Source organism: Nansenia antarctica, assembly GCF_963989245.1.
Source record: "Nansenia antarctica genome assembly, chromosome: 4".
Classification (NCBI taxonomy): Eukaryota; Metazoa; Chordata; class Actinopteri; order Argentiniformes; family Microstomatidae; genus Nansenia; species Nansenia antarctica.
Window position 1 is genome coordinate 74,078,356 of NC_137689.1, and position 13,449 is coordinate 74,091,804.

Below are 13,449 nucleotides of genomic sequence, written 5' to 3' on the forward strand. Positions count from 1 at the left end.
TATATTTGACCTTTCAGCCTCCTTATCTGACCTAAAGGCCTCAAATAGAACCACCCCCAGAAATAACAACAATGACAAATGGTTCGACAACGAGTGTCAAAACCTCAGAAAGGAACTAAGGAACCTATCAAACCAGAAACATAGAGACCCAGACAACCAGAGCACACGTCTTCACTATGGTGAAACATTACAACTGTATAAAAATACATTAAAGAAAAAAAGGAACCATCATGTTAGAAACCAGCTACACTCTATAGAGGAATCCATAAAAACAAACAAATTCTGGGAAAAATGGAACACTCTAAATAAACAAAAACATGAGGATCTACCCATCCAAAATGGAGATATATGGGTAAATCACTTCTCCAATCTCTTTGGTCCAATAGAGAAAAATAAACAGCAAAGACACATACAAGATAAACTACAAAGTTTAGAGTCAGCCATAAAAGACTACCAGAACCCGCTAGACTCTCCAATTACACTAAAGGAAGTACAGGACAAATAAATTCACTGGAAACTAAGAAGGCCTGTGGTGTCGATGGCATCCTAAATGAAATGCTAAAATTCACAGACGTCAAATTCCAATTGGCTATATTAAAACTCTTTAACATTGTCCTTAGCTCTGGGATCTTCCCCAATATTTGGAACCAAGGATTGATAACGCCGCTCCACAAAAGTGGAGATAAATCTGATCCAAATAACTACCGTGGGATCTGTGTCAACAGCAACCTTGGGAAAATCCTCTGTATGATCATCAACCACAGACTCCTACATTACCTCACTGTAAACAATGTCCTAAGCAAATCCCAAATTGGTTTTTTACCAAAGTATCGTACAACAGACCATATATTCACCCTCAGCACCCTAATTGACAACCAAATAAACAAAAACAAAAGCAAACTATTCGCCTGCTTCGTAGATTTCAAAAAAGCCTTTGATTCAATTTGGCACAAAGGTCTGCTATTCACACTGTTGGAAAATGGTGTTGGAGGAAAAACCTACGACATCATAAAGGTCAATGTACACTAACAACAAGTGTGCTGTTAAGATTGGCAAAAACCACACAGACTTCTTTTCCCAAAGCCGGGGGGTTAGACAGGGATGCAGCTTGAGTCCAACCCTCTTCAACATCTATATCAACAGTTTGGCAAAAACATTAGAGCAGTCTGCAGCACCTGGTATCCCCCTAGTAGACACAGAAGTCAAATGTCTACTGTTTGCTGATGACCTGGTGCTGCTGTCCCCAACCAAAGAAGGGCTACAACAGCACCTCGACCTTCTATACCAATTATCCCAGACCTGGGCCTTGACAGTGAATCTCACTAAGACGAAAATTATGATTTTCCAAAAAAGATCCAGCCTCCAGCACCACAAATTCAAATTCTTCCTAGATACAATTGCCCTAGAACATACAAAGAATTATACCTACCACGGCCTAAACATCAGCACCACAGGTAGCTTCAACAAAGCTGTGAACGACCTGAGAGATAAGGCAAGGAGGGCTTTTTACGCCATCAAAAGGAACATCAAGTTAGACATCCCCAGTGTTTCCTCTACATGCATTTCATCGTGGCGGGCCGCCACGATGGAATTTCCTCCGCCACCATTCAGATTTCTCAACAAAAAAAACAAAAAAAATTTAGGCCGCTTTTCAGACCTTCACAGCGCTAGACACACCCACAAGCGCGAAGCAACGCGCTTGCAAAATTGTTTTGTGATTGGTCGAATACATCTAGGCTGCGTCTAGTCTACAAACTACGATCCTCCACTCCTATCACCGTGGACACAGCAAGGAGCGAATTCCCGGGTAGAAATATTTCCTCTCCCCGCTGTCAGCGGTAAGCGGTACTTTCCTCCAGCAGCGGTAAATGAGGCACCCTTTGCGGCTTAATAACTTTGGTTCTCCGGGGGTTACGGTAAAAATTCCAATGTGTCCGGAAAGAGGACAAGCCATGGAATCTAAAAGTTTTTGAATGGAGTCGATCCTCCATTCCTATCACCGTGGACACAGCAAGGAGCGAATTCCCGGGTAGAAATATTTCCTCTCCCCGCTGTCAGCGGTAAGCGGTACTTTCCTCCAGCAGCGGTAAATGAGGCACCCTTTGCGGCTTAATAACTTTGGTTCTCCGGGGGTTACGGTAAAAATTCCAACGTGTCCGGAAAGAGTCGTGGGAGACGATTTTTTTATTGACAACGGAATTACATGCTGGAAAAACATGCAGACACAGACAATAAGAGACACACGGGAGAAGTACAGGAAAACATTTTATTTTTTTGGGCCATCCTCGAGTTTTGGCTGAAATTACGTCGTTGTTTCATGCGCGTGCACGCGAAAAAATCGTGCGCTACCCGCCACCATTGTAAAAATTCCTGGAGGAAACACTGATCCCTATTCAAATCTGGCTCAAATTATTGGACTCCGTTATAGAACCCATTTCCCTCTATGGTTGCGAGGTCTGGGGTCCACCTGCCAACCAAGATTTTGCAAAATGGGACAAACACCAAATTGAGACTCTGCATGCAGAGTTCTGCAAATCCATTCTTCGTATCCAACGCAAAACACCAAATAACGCATGCAGAGCAGAATTAGGACGATACCCACTAATTATAAAAATTCAAAAGAGACTGGCGTTTAAATTTTACAACCACCTAAAAGAAAGTCACCCTGACACGCTCCACAACAAAGCCCTTACCCACAGAGAGACTCTAGGGAGATGCCCCCTCAGCCAGCTAGTTCTGGGACTCTCACAGTCACAAGCAGAGCCTGCTATTAGACTAACACCAAATTATAAGAAAACAAAAAGAAAACTACCTGACACATTGGCAAGAATCAACCAAAAACCAGAGCAAATTGGAATGCTATTTGGCCCTAAACAGAAAATACACAGTGGCAGAATACCTGAGTACTGTGACAGACCCAAAGCTAAGGAAATCTTTGACTATGTACAGACTCAGTGAACACAACCTGGCCATCGAGAAAGGCCGCCACAGGCAGACCTGGCTCCCGAGACCAGACAGACTGTGCACCCACTGCACACAAAACCAGGTGGAAACAGAGCTGCACTTCTTAACTACCTGCCAGCTGTACAAGGACATCAGGGACACATACTTCCCACTGATCACCAACATCCAGGGAGACTTTGAGGACTTGACCAATGTCGAAAGGCTACCATATCTGCTGGGTGAGGTACAGCAATGTGGAAACACAGCAGCAAGATTTGTTAGCTGCTGTGATAGAAAAAGGCAATCAAATGGGCTAAAACCACCATAAGAATTGAAATAAGTTTTATTTCATTTATTTATTCTAGTATGTAATCTATTTGTAATCTATTTATTTGTAATCTAGTATGTAATCTATTTATTTATTCTAGTATGTACATTACATTCTTTTTGTTTTTGTTTTTTATCTTCACACTTCACATGCTTTGGCAATGTAAATGTATGTTTCCCATGCCAATAAAGCCCTTTGAAATTTAAAATTGAATTGAGAGGGAGACAGAGAGAGAGAGAGAGAGAGAGAGAGAGAGAGAGAGAGAGAGAGACAGAGAGAGACAGACAGAGAGAGAGAGACAGAGAGAGAGAGACAAAGAGAGAGAGAAAGACAGAGAGAGAGAGACAAAGAGAGAGAGAAAGGGAGAGAGATACAAAGAGAGACAAAGAGACAGAGAGACAGAGACAGAGAGAGAGAGACACAGAGAGAGAGAGAGAGAGACAGAGAGAGAGAGAGACAGAGAGAGACAGAGAGAGAGATAGAGAGAGAGAGACAGAGAGAGAGAGACAAAGAGAGAGAGAGACAGAGAGAGAGAGGGAGACAAAGAGAGACAGAGAGAGAAAGACAGAGAGAGAGAGGGAGACAAAGAGAGACAGAGAGAGAAAGACAGAGAGAGAGAGGGAGACAAAGAGAGACAGAGAGAGAGAAGGAGAGAGACAAAGAGAGAGAGAGAGAGAGACAAAGAGAGACAGAGAGAGAGAGGGAACACACCTGAGCCACATGTGTCCGTTGGAGCACGACGCCTGTCTGCGGTCGGTGAAGGGCAGCACCTCCTTACACAGGCTGCAGTACTCTGGGAAGGTCTGCTTGTTCATCTTCTTCTGGATGTGACCAATCAGCACCTGAGGGGAGGGGCCAGACAGACAGAGAGGTGAGGGGACAGACAGAGAGGTGAGGAGACAGACAGAGAGACAGAGAGGTGAGGAGACAGACAGAGAGACAGAGAGGTGAGGACAGACACAGGGACAGAGAGGTGAGGACAGACACAGGGACAGAGAGGTGAGGGGACAGACAGAGACACAGAGAGGTGAGGGGACAGACAGAGACACAGAGAGGTGAGGAGACAGACACAGAGACAGAGAGGTGAGGAGACAGACAGAGAGACAGAGAGGTGAGGAGACAGACAGAGAGACAGAGAGGTGAGGAGACAGACAGAGAGACAGAGAGGTGAGGAGACAGACAGAGAGACAGAGAGGTGAGGAGACAGACAGAGAGACAGAGAGGTGAGGGGACGGGGACAGAGAGGTGAGGGGACAGACAGAGACACAGAGAGGTGAGGGGACAGACACAGACGCAGAGAGGTGAGGAGACAGACAGAGAGGTGAGGAGACAGACACAGAGACAGAGAGGTGAGGAGACAGACACAGAGACAGAGAGGTGAGGAGACAGACAGAGAGGTGAGGAGACAGACAGAGAGACAGAGAGGTGAGGAGACAGACAGAGAGACAGAGAGGTGAGGAGACAGACAGACACAGAGAGGTGAGGAGACAGACAGAGACAGAGAGGTGAGGAGACAGACAGAGAGGTGAGGGGACAGACACAGAGACAGAGAGGTGAGGACAGACACAGGGACAGAGAGGTGAGGAGACAGACAGAGGGACAGAGAGGTGAGGAGACAGTCAGACACAGACACAGAGAGGTGAGGAGACAGACAGAGAGACAGAGAGGTGAGGAGACAGACAGAGAGACAGAGAGGTGAGGGGACAGACAGAGAGACAGAGAGGTGAGGAGACAGACACAGAGACAGAGAGGTGAGGAGACAGACAGAGAGACAGAGAGGTGAGGAGACAGACACAGAGACAGAGAGGTGAGGAGACAGACACAGAGACAGAGAGGTGAGGAGACAGACAGAGAGACAGAGAGGTGAGGAGACAGACACAGAGAGGTGAGAGGACAGACACAGAGACAGAGAGGTGAGGAGACAGACAGAGAGACAGAGAGGTGAGGGGACAGACAGAGAGACAGAGAGGTGAGGAGACAGACAGACACAGGGACAGAGAGGTGAAGGAGGCTGTTTGAAGGGTCATATTGATCAGGGATATTGATCAGGGATGGGCAGTTTCAGTTACTTTTGCCTGAATCTATCTTACGTTTTTAAAATAAAAACTGCTGCTATAACATTTTATCGAGTGGATAAACAGAGAGGAAAGATGGTGTGTGCGTTTCAGCAAACCATCTGTAGAATATGGTAGTTAATATGGTAGTTAATATTTAGTGAGTCTAGTTAACTAATCGAATCAGAAGCACAACCAACTTTAGAGGCAAGAACAGCAACGGTGTGTGTGTGTGTGTGTGTGTGTGTGTGTGTGTGTGTGTGTGACCGAGAGCAGAGGATCAGAAAAAAACAGCAGAGGTGAGAAAAAGGTCTATACAAAACAATTACATCTATACAAAACAACTAAAATTATTAAATAAATCAAACACTTTGCTTGAAGATCGAGTTTTAACGCCTGTTCCACTCAGGCCCATCCCTAATATTGACTGGTTGATTATATTGAATCAGCACAGACTAAATCATGGTTCTCGAATAAGACAGCTACAATTATAATAAAGCACATCATAATGCACAATTAACATCCTATCGAAACAATTATTTTGTTTTTCAGACGTCTAATACACTGTCTAGTAAACCCTCAAGATCGAGTTTATTGACATTTCCTCAACATCTCGGCGTCTGACCTTGGCAGCCCTGTCCTCGCAGGTGGGGTCGCTGGTGAGGAAGTCGCACATGCCCTTGGAAGGGATGCTGGTGTTCTCCGCCACCCAGGTGTGCAGGTACACCTCTCCCAGCACCCTCTTCATGCTCTCCCTGGTCAGGTGAGCCTCCACCTCCTCGATCCACCCAGTCACCTCTCTCATCTGCCCCTCCAACGCCACGCTCTCCGGGGGGGGGCACGGCGGCTTGGGAGGGGCGGCAGCGGCGGCGGCGGCTCCCTCCCCGGCTTCTCCTCCTCCTCCTCCTCCCCCTCCCTCATCTCCCTCCCCCTCCCCGTCTTCCACAAACACCTTGGGGTCCTTGAGCCTGGGCTTCCAGCGGGCCTCCACTGGGGCCTTCTGCAGCGACTGGTAGAGCACCCTGACCAGGAACAGCTTGAACCTCCAGAGGTAGGCGGTTCCCCCGGCGCCGCGGATCCGCCCGTCCAGCTCTTCCCGCAGCGGCGGCGGGATGCGCTTGTCCCGGAGCACCCTCCAGCGCACCAGGTCCAGCAGGTCGGCCTGCTTGAAGAGGTTCTGGACCGTCGACTCCTGCAGCTCCGCGGCGGCCTCCTCGGGCGTCTTCAGGGTCACAAAGTGCACCTGGAAGGTCCTCTGGACCGGGTGCAAGGCCTTGACCATGCCCTCGGCGCTGACCAGCGACAGGTACGCCCCATTGGGGCTGACGGCGATCCCGTGCATCCGCCGGCCCGACAGCCCGTCGGGGAGGACGATCTCCTCCTTGCCGAAGGTCAGGGCCGAGTCGGTGAAGACGGGCGTGAGCTTCTTGACGGTCCCGTCCAGGGAGCAGGTGTAGATGGACCCGGCGCCGCCCAGGCGGCCCGCCGCCATGGAGACAATGGGCGCCGAGTGGAGGCCCGTGACGTGGGAGTTGTGGACGTTCAGGCCCGCCTTGGAGATGACCAGCAGGCACCAGAAGACGTAGCAGCCGCGCGCCGCCACCACCAGGCTGCAGTTGCACTTCTGGACCGGGTGGAAAAGAGTCACGCACTTGATGTTGTGCACCGGCACCTGGTCCGACTCCTGCCACAGCACCACGGGCTGCCGCAGGGTGAAGTAGCCCTTGACCGCCTTCAGGTTGACGGGCAGGATCTTGACGGGCCCCACCGTGCTCCCCACGATCAGGCCGCTCATCTTGCGCCCGCCGTGCTCGTACTCCCACCAGGCCAGCACGCTGGGCTGGGCCACGCCGGACGGGATCGTGTTACAGGACAGCACCGAGTCCCGGTCCAGGAAGGGCAGGCGGAACTGCCACACCACCAGGTCGCCGTTCTCCATCAGCACCGCCAGCAGGACCGTGTCCACGTCCTTGCACTCGTTGGTGTTGCTCTGCACGTGCTGCGTGGTGCACACGCTCGACCACTCCATGCGCACCGCCGTCTGCATGTGGAAGCGCCGGCGCAGCTCGTCCAGGTCCTGGAGGTTGGCCTTGGGGGGCTCCGCTTTGGTGTTGGCGCCCCCCCCCTGCAGGGAGTAGCCCCGGCTCTCCAGGCTGTCCCCGTAGAGCTGCGTGAGGTCCGCCAGCTCCGTCCATTGGAGGCGCTTCTGGCTGCTGTGGACGCAGAGCCGGTGGTCCAGGGTGAGGGAGGCCAGGAGGCAGCGGCCGTTCACGTCGCACCCCGGGGGGGACCAGCTGCAGTACTTGATGCCCTTGTGGGACCCGCTGGCAGGGTTGATGGTGTGGTCCAGCATGAAGGACTGGACCACCGCCGGGTTAGCGGAGCAGGCGAACTTCTCCTTGGCCTTCAGAAGCTCCTTGGCCGGACCCACCTGAGCACAAAAAGAGATGAAAAAAAAGTAGTTTCATCGGATCATCATGCTCCTGAAGGAAACATAAACATTGGGGATGGCAGGTAGCCTAGAGGTTAGAGAGGCAGGTAGCCTAGAGGTTAGCGAGGCAGGTAGTGTCTAGAGGTTAGAGAGGCAGGTAGCCTAGAGGTTAGAGAGGCAGGTAGCCTAGAGGTTAGAGAGGCAGGTAGTCTAGAGGTTAGAGAGGCAGGTAGCCTAGAGATTAGAGAGGCAGGTAGTCTAGAGGTCAGAGAGGCAGGTAGTCTAGAGGTTAGAGAGGCAGGTAGTCTAGAGGTTAGAGAGGCAGGTAGTCTAGAGGTTAGAGAGGCAGGTAGCCTAGAGCAGAGGTTCCCAAAGTGGGTGCCGCGGCACCCTGGGGTGCCGCGGCACCTGTCCGGGGGTGCCACCAAATCTGCTCGTAAAAAAAAAAAAAAAAAAGTATAATATAAATTATTCTTTTTTTAAATAAAGTATAATATAAAATTATAATAATAATACATTAATAAACGTTTGTTTATTACATGTGCAATGGAGTTCATAAGCAAATAAAAGATATATTTCTCAGATTTGAAAGATATTAATTTACTAACTAGGCCTACTAGTTACTAACTAACTACTCCTCACTGAAGTCTTGGACCAAGGTGAAAATGGTTAATTATGTAAAATCATGCCCGCTGAAGTCACGGCTGTTCAGCACATTGTGCAATGAGATGGGGTCCGAGCATGAGGGGCTCTTATTACACACAGAGGTCCGCTGGCTGTCGCGGGGCAAGGTGTTATCCCGTGTCTATATGAGCTCCGAGATGAACTGATAACTTTTGTCAGTGAGCACGACTTGCCATACAAAGAACAATTGGAAGATGAATCGTGGTGGATTAAGCTTGCTTATCTGGCAGATATTTTCAGCCACCTTAATGACCTCAACATAAAAATGCAAGGGAAGGCTGAGAATATCCTGACAGCGACAGACAAACTGAACGGATTCCGATCCAAATTGAGACGGTGGCAAGACGGGGTGGCCAAGAAAAACATTGAAATGTTTACGTTGACGGCCAATGACGCAGCACACAAGTCAGCGTCTTTCTTGAATCTGATCGCTGCGCACCTACGTATGCTGGAGGAGAGATTTGAGTCCTATTTCCCTCCAATGAACGAAGACTTCGACTGGCTCCGGGATCCGTTCAACCCCCTCTCATCAGCATCAGCCGCTAGTTTGAGCAGCAAAGCTCAAGATGAACTGGCAGAGCTCATTATGGACCGCACACTGAAGCTCAAACATGGTGAGCTAGGTTTGGATAGGTTTTGACTAGGGCTGGGTTCAAAAAATCGATTTCCCGATTCTGAATCGATCTTCATTAAAATGAGCGATTATCGATTCATAAATCCCGAGACCGATCTTTTTTTTTTTTTTTTTTTTTTTTTTTGCTTGCAGCTTCAACCCGCAACGAGATCTCGTGGCCAGATCTCGCGCTACAAGAATTTATCATATCTCACGCAAAGTGAGGTCTCAACACTAAAATCTAAAAACATGGCGATGGCAGGGACACTCAAGTCACCACCAGGCTTAAAGTCAGATGTCTGGGTGCATTTTGGATTTAAAAAATGTGACGTTAGAGATGAGCTGGACAAAAGCAAAGTCATATGTAAATAAAAAGTACATTCATGTAACTGCTTTGGAGTCAATTCATTGATATGTTTAACAATGCTACATGTTATAGGGTTCCTTGAACCATTTATAGCATTAGTTCGGAGAATCTCTTTCATATTCAAGCAAAAAATGTATATTGTAACTAGATCGAATCGGAATCTAATCGAATCGTGAATCGAATCGAATTGGGAGCTGTGAATTGGAATCGAATCGTTTTGGGAAATCAGTGGCGATACCCAGCCCTAGTTTTGACTGCTTGTGGGACATGAATATCCATCTCTCTCAGAGAGCGCCATCAAGGTGCTTTTACCCTTCCCAACCTCCTACTTGTGCGAGCTGGCTTTTTCTTCTCTAGCATACGTCAAGAACAAGACACGCACGCGTCTGTCAGTGGAACAGGATCTGCGTGTCGCGCTGTCCACTATCTCTCCCCGCATAAAGAGACTCTCTCTGCTCCCAAAAGCAGGCGCATGTGTCCCACTAATGCGCACAACATATTTCTTTGTTTTGTATTTCTCTCAATTTTTACAATTCCGTCATGATTATTATTGTTAAATTATTATAGTTGTGAGTTACCCGTTTGGTTCAGATGTGAAATAATAATCTCAGAATGAGCATTGAAATGAGAATTACATTTTAAGGCATTATTTTAAGCCCCAAAAAAAAGCATTGTTCCATTGATTGATTATACAGGCCTTTGATATTTTATTTGTGTGAAGAATTCCCTCTGAGTCTCCTCCCATATTGTACAATCCTTGAGGGCCACAATTTTATTTAATTTAGCGATAGTTTGACTGACCTATGCATTCTTGCCCATCCATTACAGTTCATTTATTACTTTTATTATCTTGTTAAAATTCATTGGGGCAATACTTATGTATTATATATAAACACACATTTTCAAACCAATTCATCGTGTATTGTTTTTAGTTTAAGCTCCGAGGCATTTTTTAAATCTTCGTAGAGTTGGGGTGCCTTGGAGAAGGGGGAAAGCTTCAGGGGTGCCTTGGTTAAAAAAAGTTTGGGAACCTCTGGCCTAGAGGTTAGAGAGGCAGGTAGTCTAGAGGTTAGAGAGGCAGGTAGTCTAGAGGTTAGAGAGGCAGGTAGCCTAGAGGTTAGAGAGGCAGGTAGCCTAGAGGTTAGAGAGGTTAGAGAGGCAGGTCGTCTAGAGGTTAGGGAGGCAGGTAGTCTAGAGGTTAGAGAGGCAGGTAGCCTAGAGGTTAGAGAGACAGGTAGCCTAGAGGTTAGAGAGGCAGGTAGTCTAGAGGTTAGAGAGGCAGGTAGCCTAGAGGTTAGAGAGGCCGGCTAGCAATCTGAAGGTTTGCTAGCTGGTTCGATCCCCCGCCTCAGGAGGGAGCCGGATGTGAGCTGGTGACTGGCATCATATCTAAGGCACCTACTACTGCCGGTGTGCCCGTGAGCAAGGCACTTAACTCCTAATTGCTCCAGGGGCGCTGACTATGGCTGACCCTGTGCCTAGAGCAAAAAATACATTTTGTTATAGCCTACTCTGTGCAATGACAATAAGGTTGAATCTAATCTAATAAGCAATTATCAAATATGAGGGGAAAAAAGACTACAATATTGGGTTACAATGAATATGTTAATTCATTTATAATTATGATATTAAAATGCTAAAGTACATATCAGGCACTTTTCACAAGAGAAGACCAAACCAATGAGATGAGATGACCATCTCTTTTATCAAACCTTTTCACTTCCGAACAAGCTGCATCAAGCTTGCAAACGAAAATGTTGAGCCAATCGATTGCATTATATATATTTACATTAGGCTACATTTTTGGCATTTAGCAGACGGCTTGGGGGGGGGGGCCCGCCTTTATCCAAAGCGACTTACAACAAATAAATTTGTCTAAGTAAGTGAATCATATATCCATCAGTCATCATAAGAAAAAGTAATCTATGTTAGGACCAAAGATTTACAAATGATTGACAGAGCATTTTGAAGAATAAACAAATGTCTAGCTTGCTGACATGTTTTGCTGCAGCTACATTCATCTGGATGAACTCAACTGGCTCCATAGCCAACGTTTAGATTAGATTAGATTAGATTAGATTAAACTTGAATGTCATTGCAGAGTACCAGACAACAAAATGCAGTTTAGCATCTAACCAGAAGTGCAAATAATGATAAAACATTATATACATTTACATTTACATTTTTGGCATTTAGCAGACGCCTTATTCCAAAGCGACTTACAATCAATACATTTGAATACTAAGCATGTGAATCAGCAGTCCACTATTCGTTGCAGGAAGAGTACTCTAGCTCGGGCCCGGGGCCACTGATAGAAGGAAAAACCTTCTCCCTATTATCGCCTTCTACTAAAACTTTTTTTTTTTTTTTAATTTACTGGAGAAACTGAGAAACAGTACAAGGGGGGCAGTAGAAGTTCTTAGGGACACAGTAGAGGGGAAAGCGGGTGTCTTAAGGAGACGTAGTGGTGACGGTCAGAAGATGTCTCAGGAGGAGCAGTTAAGATGTAACCTGAAGAGATGGGTCTTCAGTCTACGACGGAAGATGGGTAGTGACTCTGCCGTGTCTATACAAACATGACAGTGATAGTGATAGAGTACTGTACAGTACAGTATGGCAGGTACGGTAGTTAGTGGTATATACAGTTCAGCTATGTACAGTATGGTATGTACAGATGTATAAATCATGGCTATATCAAAAGTATATAGTATATATCAAAGGTACAGTACCAGTCAAAAGTTTGGAAGTTTGGATTCAATTGAATGGGAAAGTGTGTCCAAACTTTTGACTGGTACTGTATGTGCAATGTGCAAAATATGGTATAGTGTGCAAAGATAGTATTTATAAACAGCAGTAGTAGTGCAAAGGGTAATTGAGTGTTCACAGTGACCTGGGGTGTGTGTGTGCAAACAGCAGTAGTGCAAAGACTAAATTGGAGTGACCACATTGCTACCCATGTCGTGAGCTTAGAACTATAAGGTTCTATCTCCGTTTAGGGTAGTTCAGAGATATTGAGCGTCAAAGTTTTTTACATTCCATTATGTTTTGTGAGATGGAACCTTTGTATTTTATGAATTACTAACTCAAAAATGTCAACATTTTAAAAATAACACCACACAGGCATTAATAAACCCCTAATGGATCAGATTATGTAAAAAAAACTCAATTTTTACAAAAATGGAGATAGAACCTTATAATTCTAACGTCACGATGTGTCAGTTGAGCTGAACTGTAAACAACAACAACAACAACAACAACAACAACAACGCGTCCCACGTGTGCCATGCGTGCAGCGCGTGACGTGACCTGTCACTCCAGCTCCTGCAGAGACGCATGCCATTCCCCCCACCTCACCCACCTTGAGCTCGGTGACTCTCTCCGACACGGGGATGGAGGTGCGGTTCAGCACCAGGTCCTGACAGCTGCTGTGCACGTCGCACACCACCTCCATCAGGGAGATGCCGCTGGCCGTGGACACCGAGAGCCGGTGGTCCTGCGACCAGGTCAGCGGCTCCAGCCCGGTGACCGGGAACAGGAGCTTCACCACGGGCTCCCTCTTGACGAACCTCCCGAGAGGAAGTGCACCGGAGGAGGAGGAGGAGGAAGGATCACCGTCATCCGGTTGTTCGGGTTCGGGTTGGAGCCCCGGTTCTGGTTCTGCTGCTGTCCCGGTGGCCGGGGGAGGATGTGCGCTGCTGGACGCCGCCATGCTTCTGTCTCTGCACAGGAAGTGACGATGGAGGAGGAGGGCGGGACTTCCTCATAAACACACAGGCGCACCTCCTCATCATAGATATATGGAGCTATTTTAGTGCCAGCAGAAATTGAATTGTATTTGACAGATTGAATTGAATATGAGCACAAACTGAATTGTATTTGACAGATTGAATTGAATTTGACAGATTGAATTGAATCCGAGCACAAACTGAATTGTATTCGACAGATTGAATTGTATTCAATTCAGTTTTCATTAGTTTCATTCAGTTTTCAAATTCAGTTTCTCTAAATACAATTCGTTTTTTCTCTAAA

General features: G+C 47.1%; 1 protein-coding gene across 1 annotated transcript in view; it reads right to left on the bottom strand.

The window, feature by feature from the left end:
* Positions 1-13,129, bottom strand: part of gtf3c4 (general transcription factor IIIC, polypeptide 4) — a gene marked incomplete at both ends in the record, with an annotated part of 20,872 nt that extends 7,743 nt beyond the window's left edge. Inside the window, 3 exons of the mRNA XM_080529709.1 lie at positions 3,983-4,113; positions 5,951-7,756; positions 12,779-13,129. Coding sequence (XP_080385835.1) covers positions 3,983-4,113; positions 5,951-7,756; positions 12,779-13,129 — 2,288 coding nt within the window. The remainder of the gene's footprint in view (positions 1-3,982; positions 4,114-5,950; positions 7,757-12,778) is intronic.
* Positions 13,130-13,449: the final 320 nt, after the last annotated feature.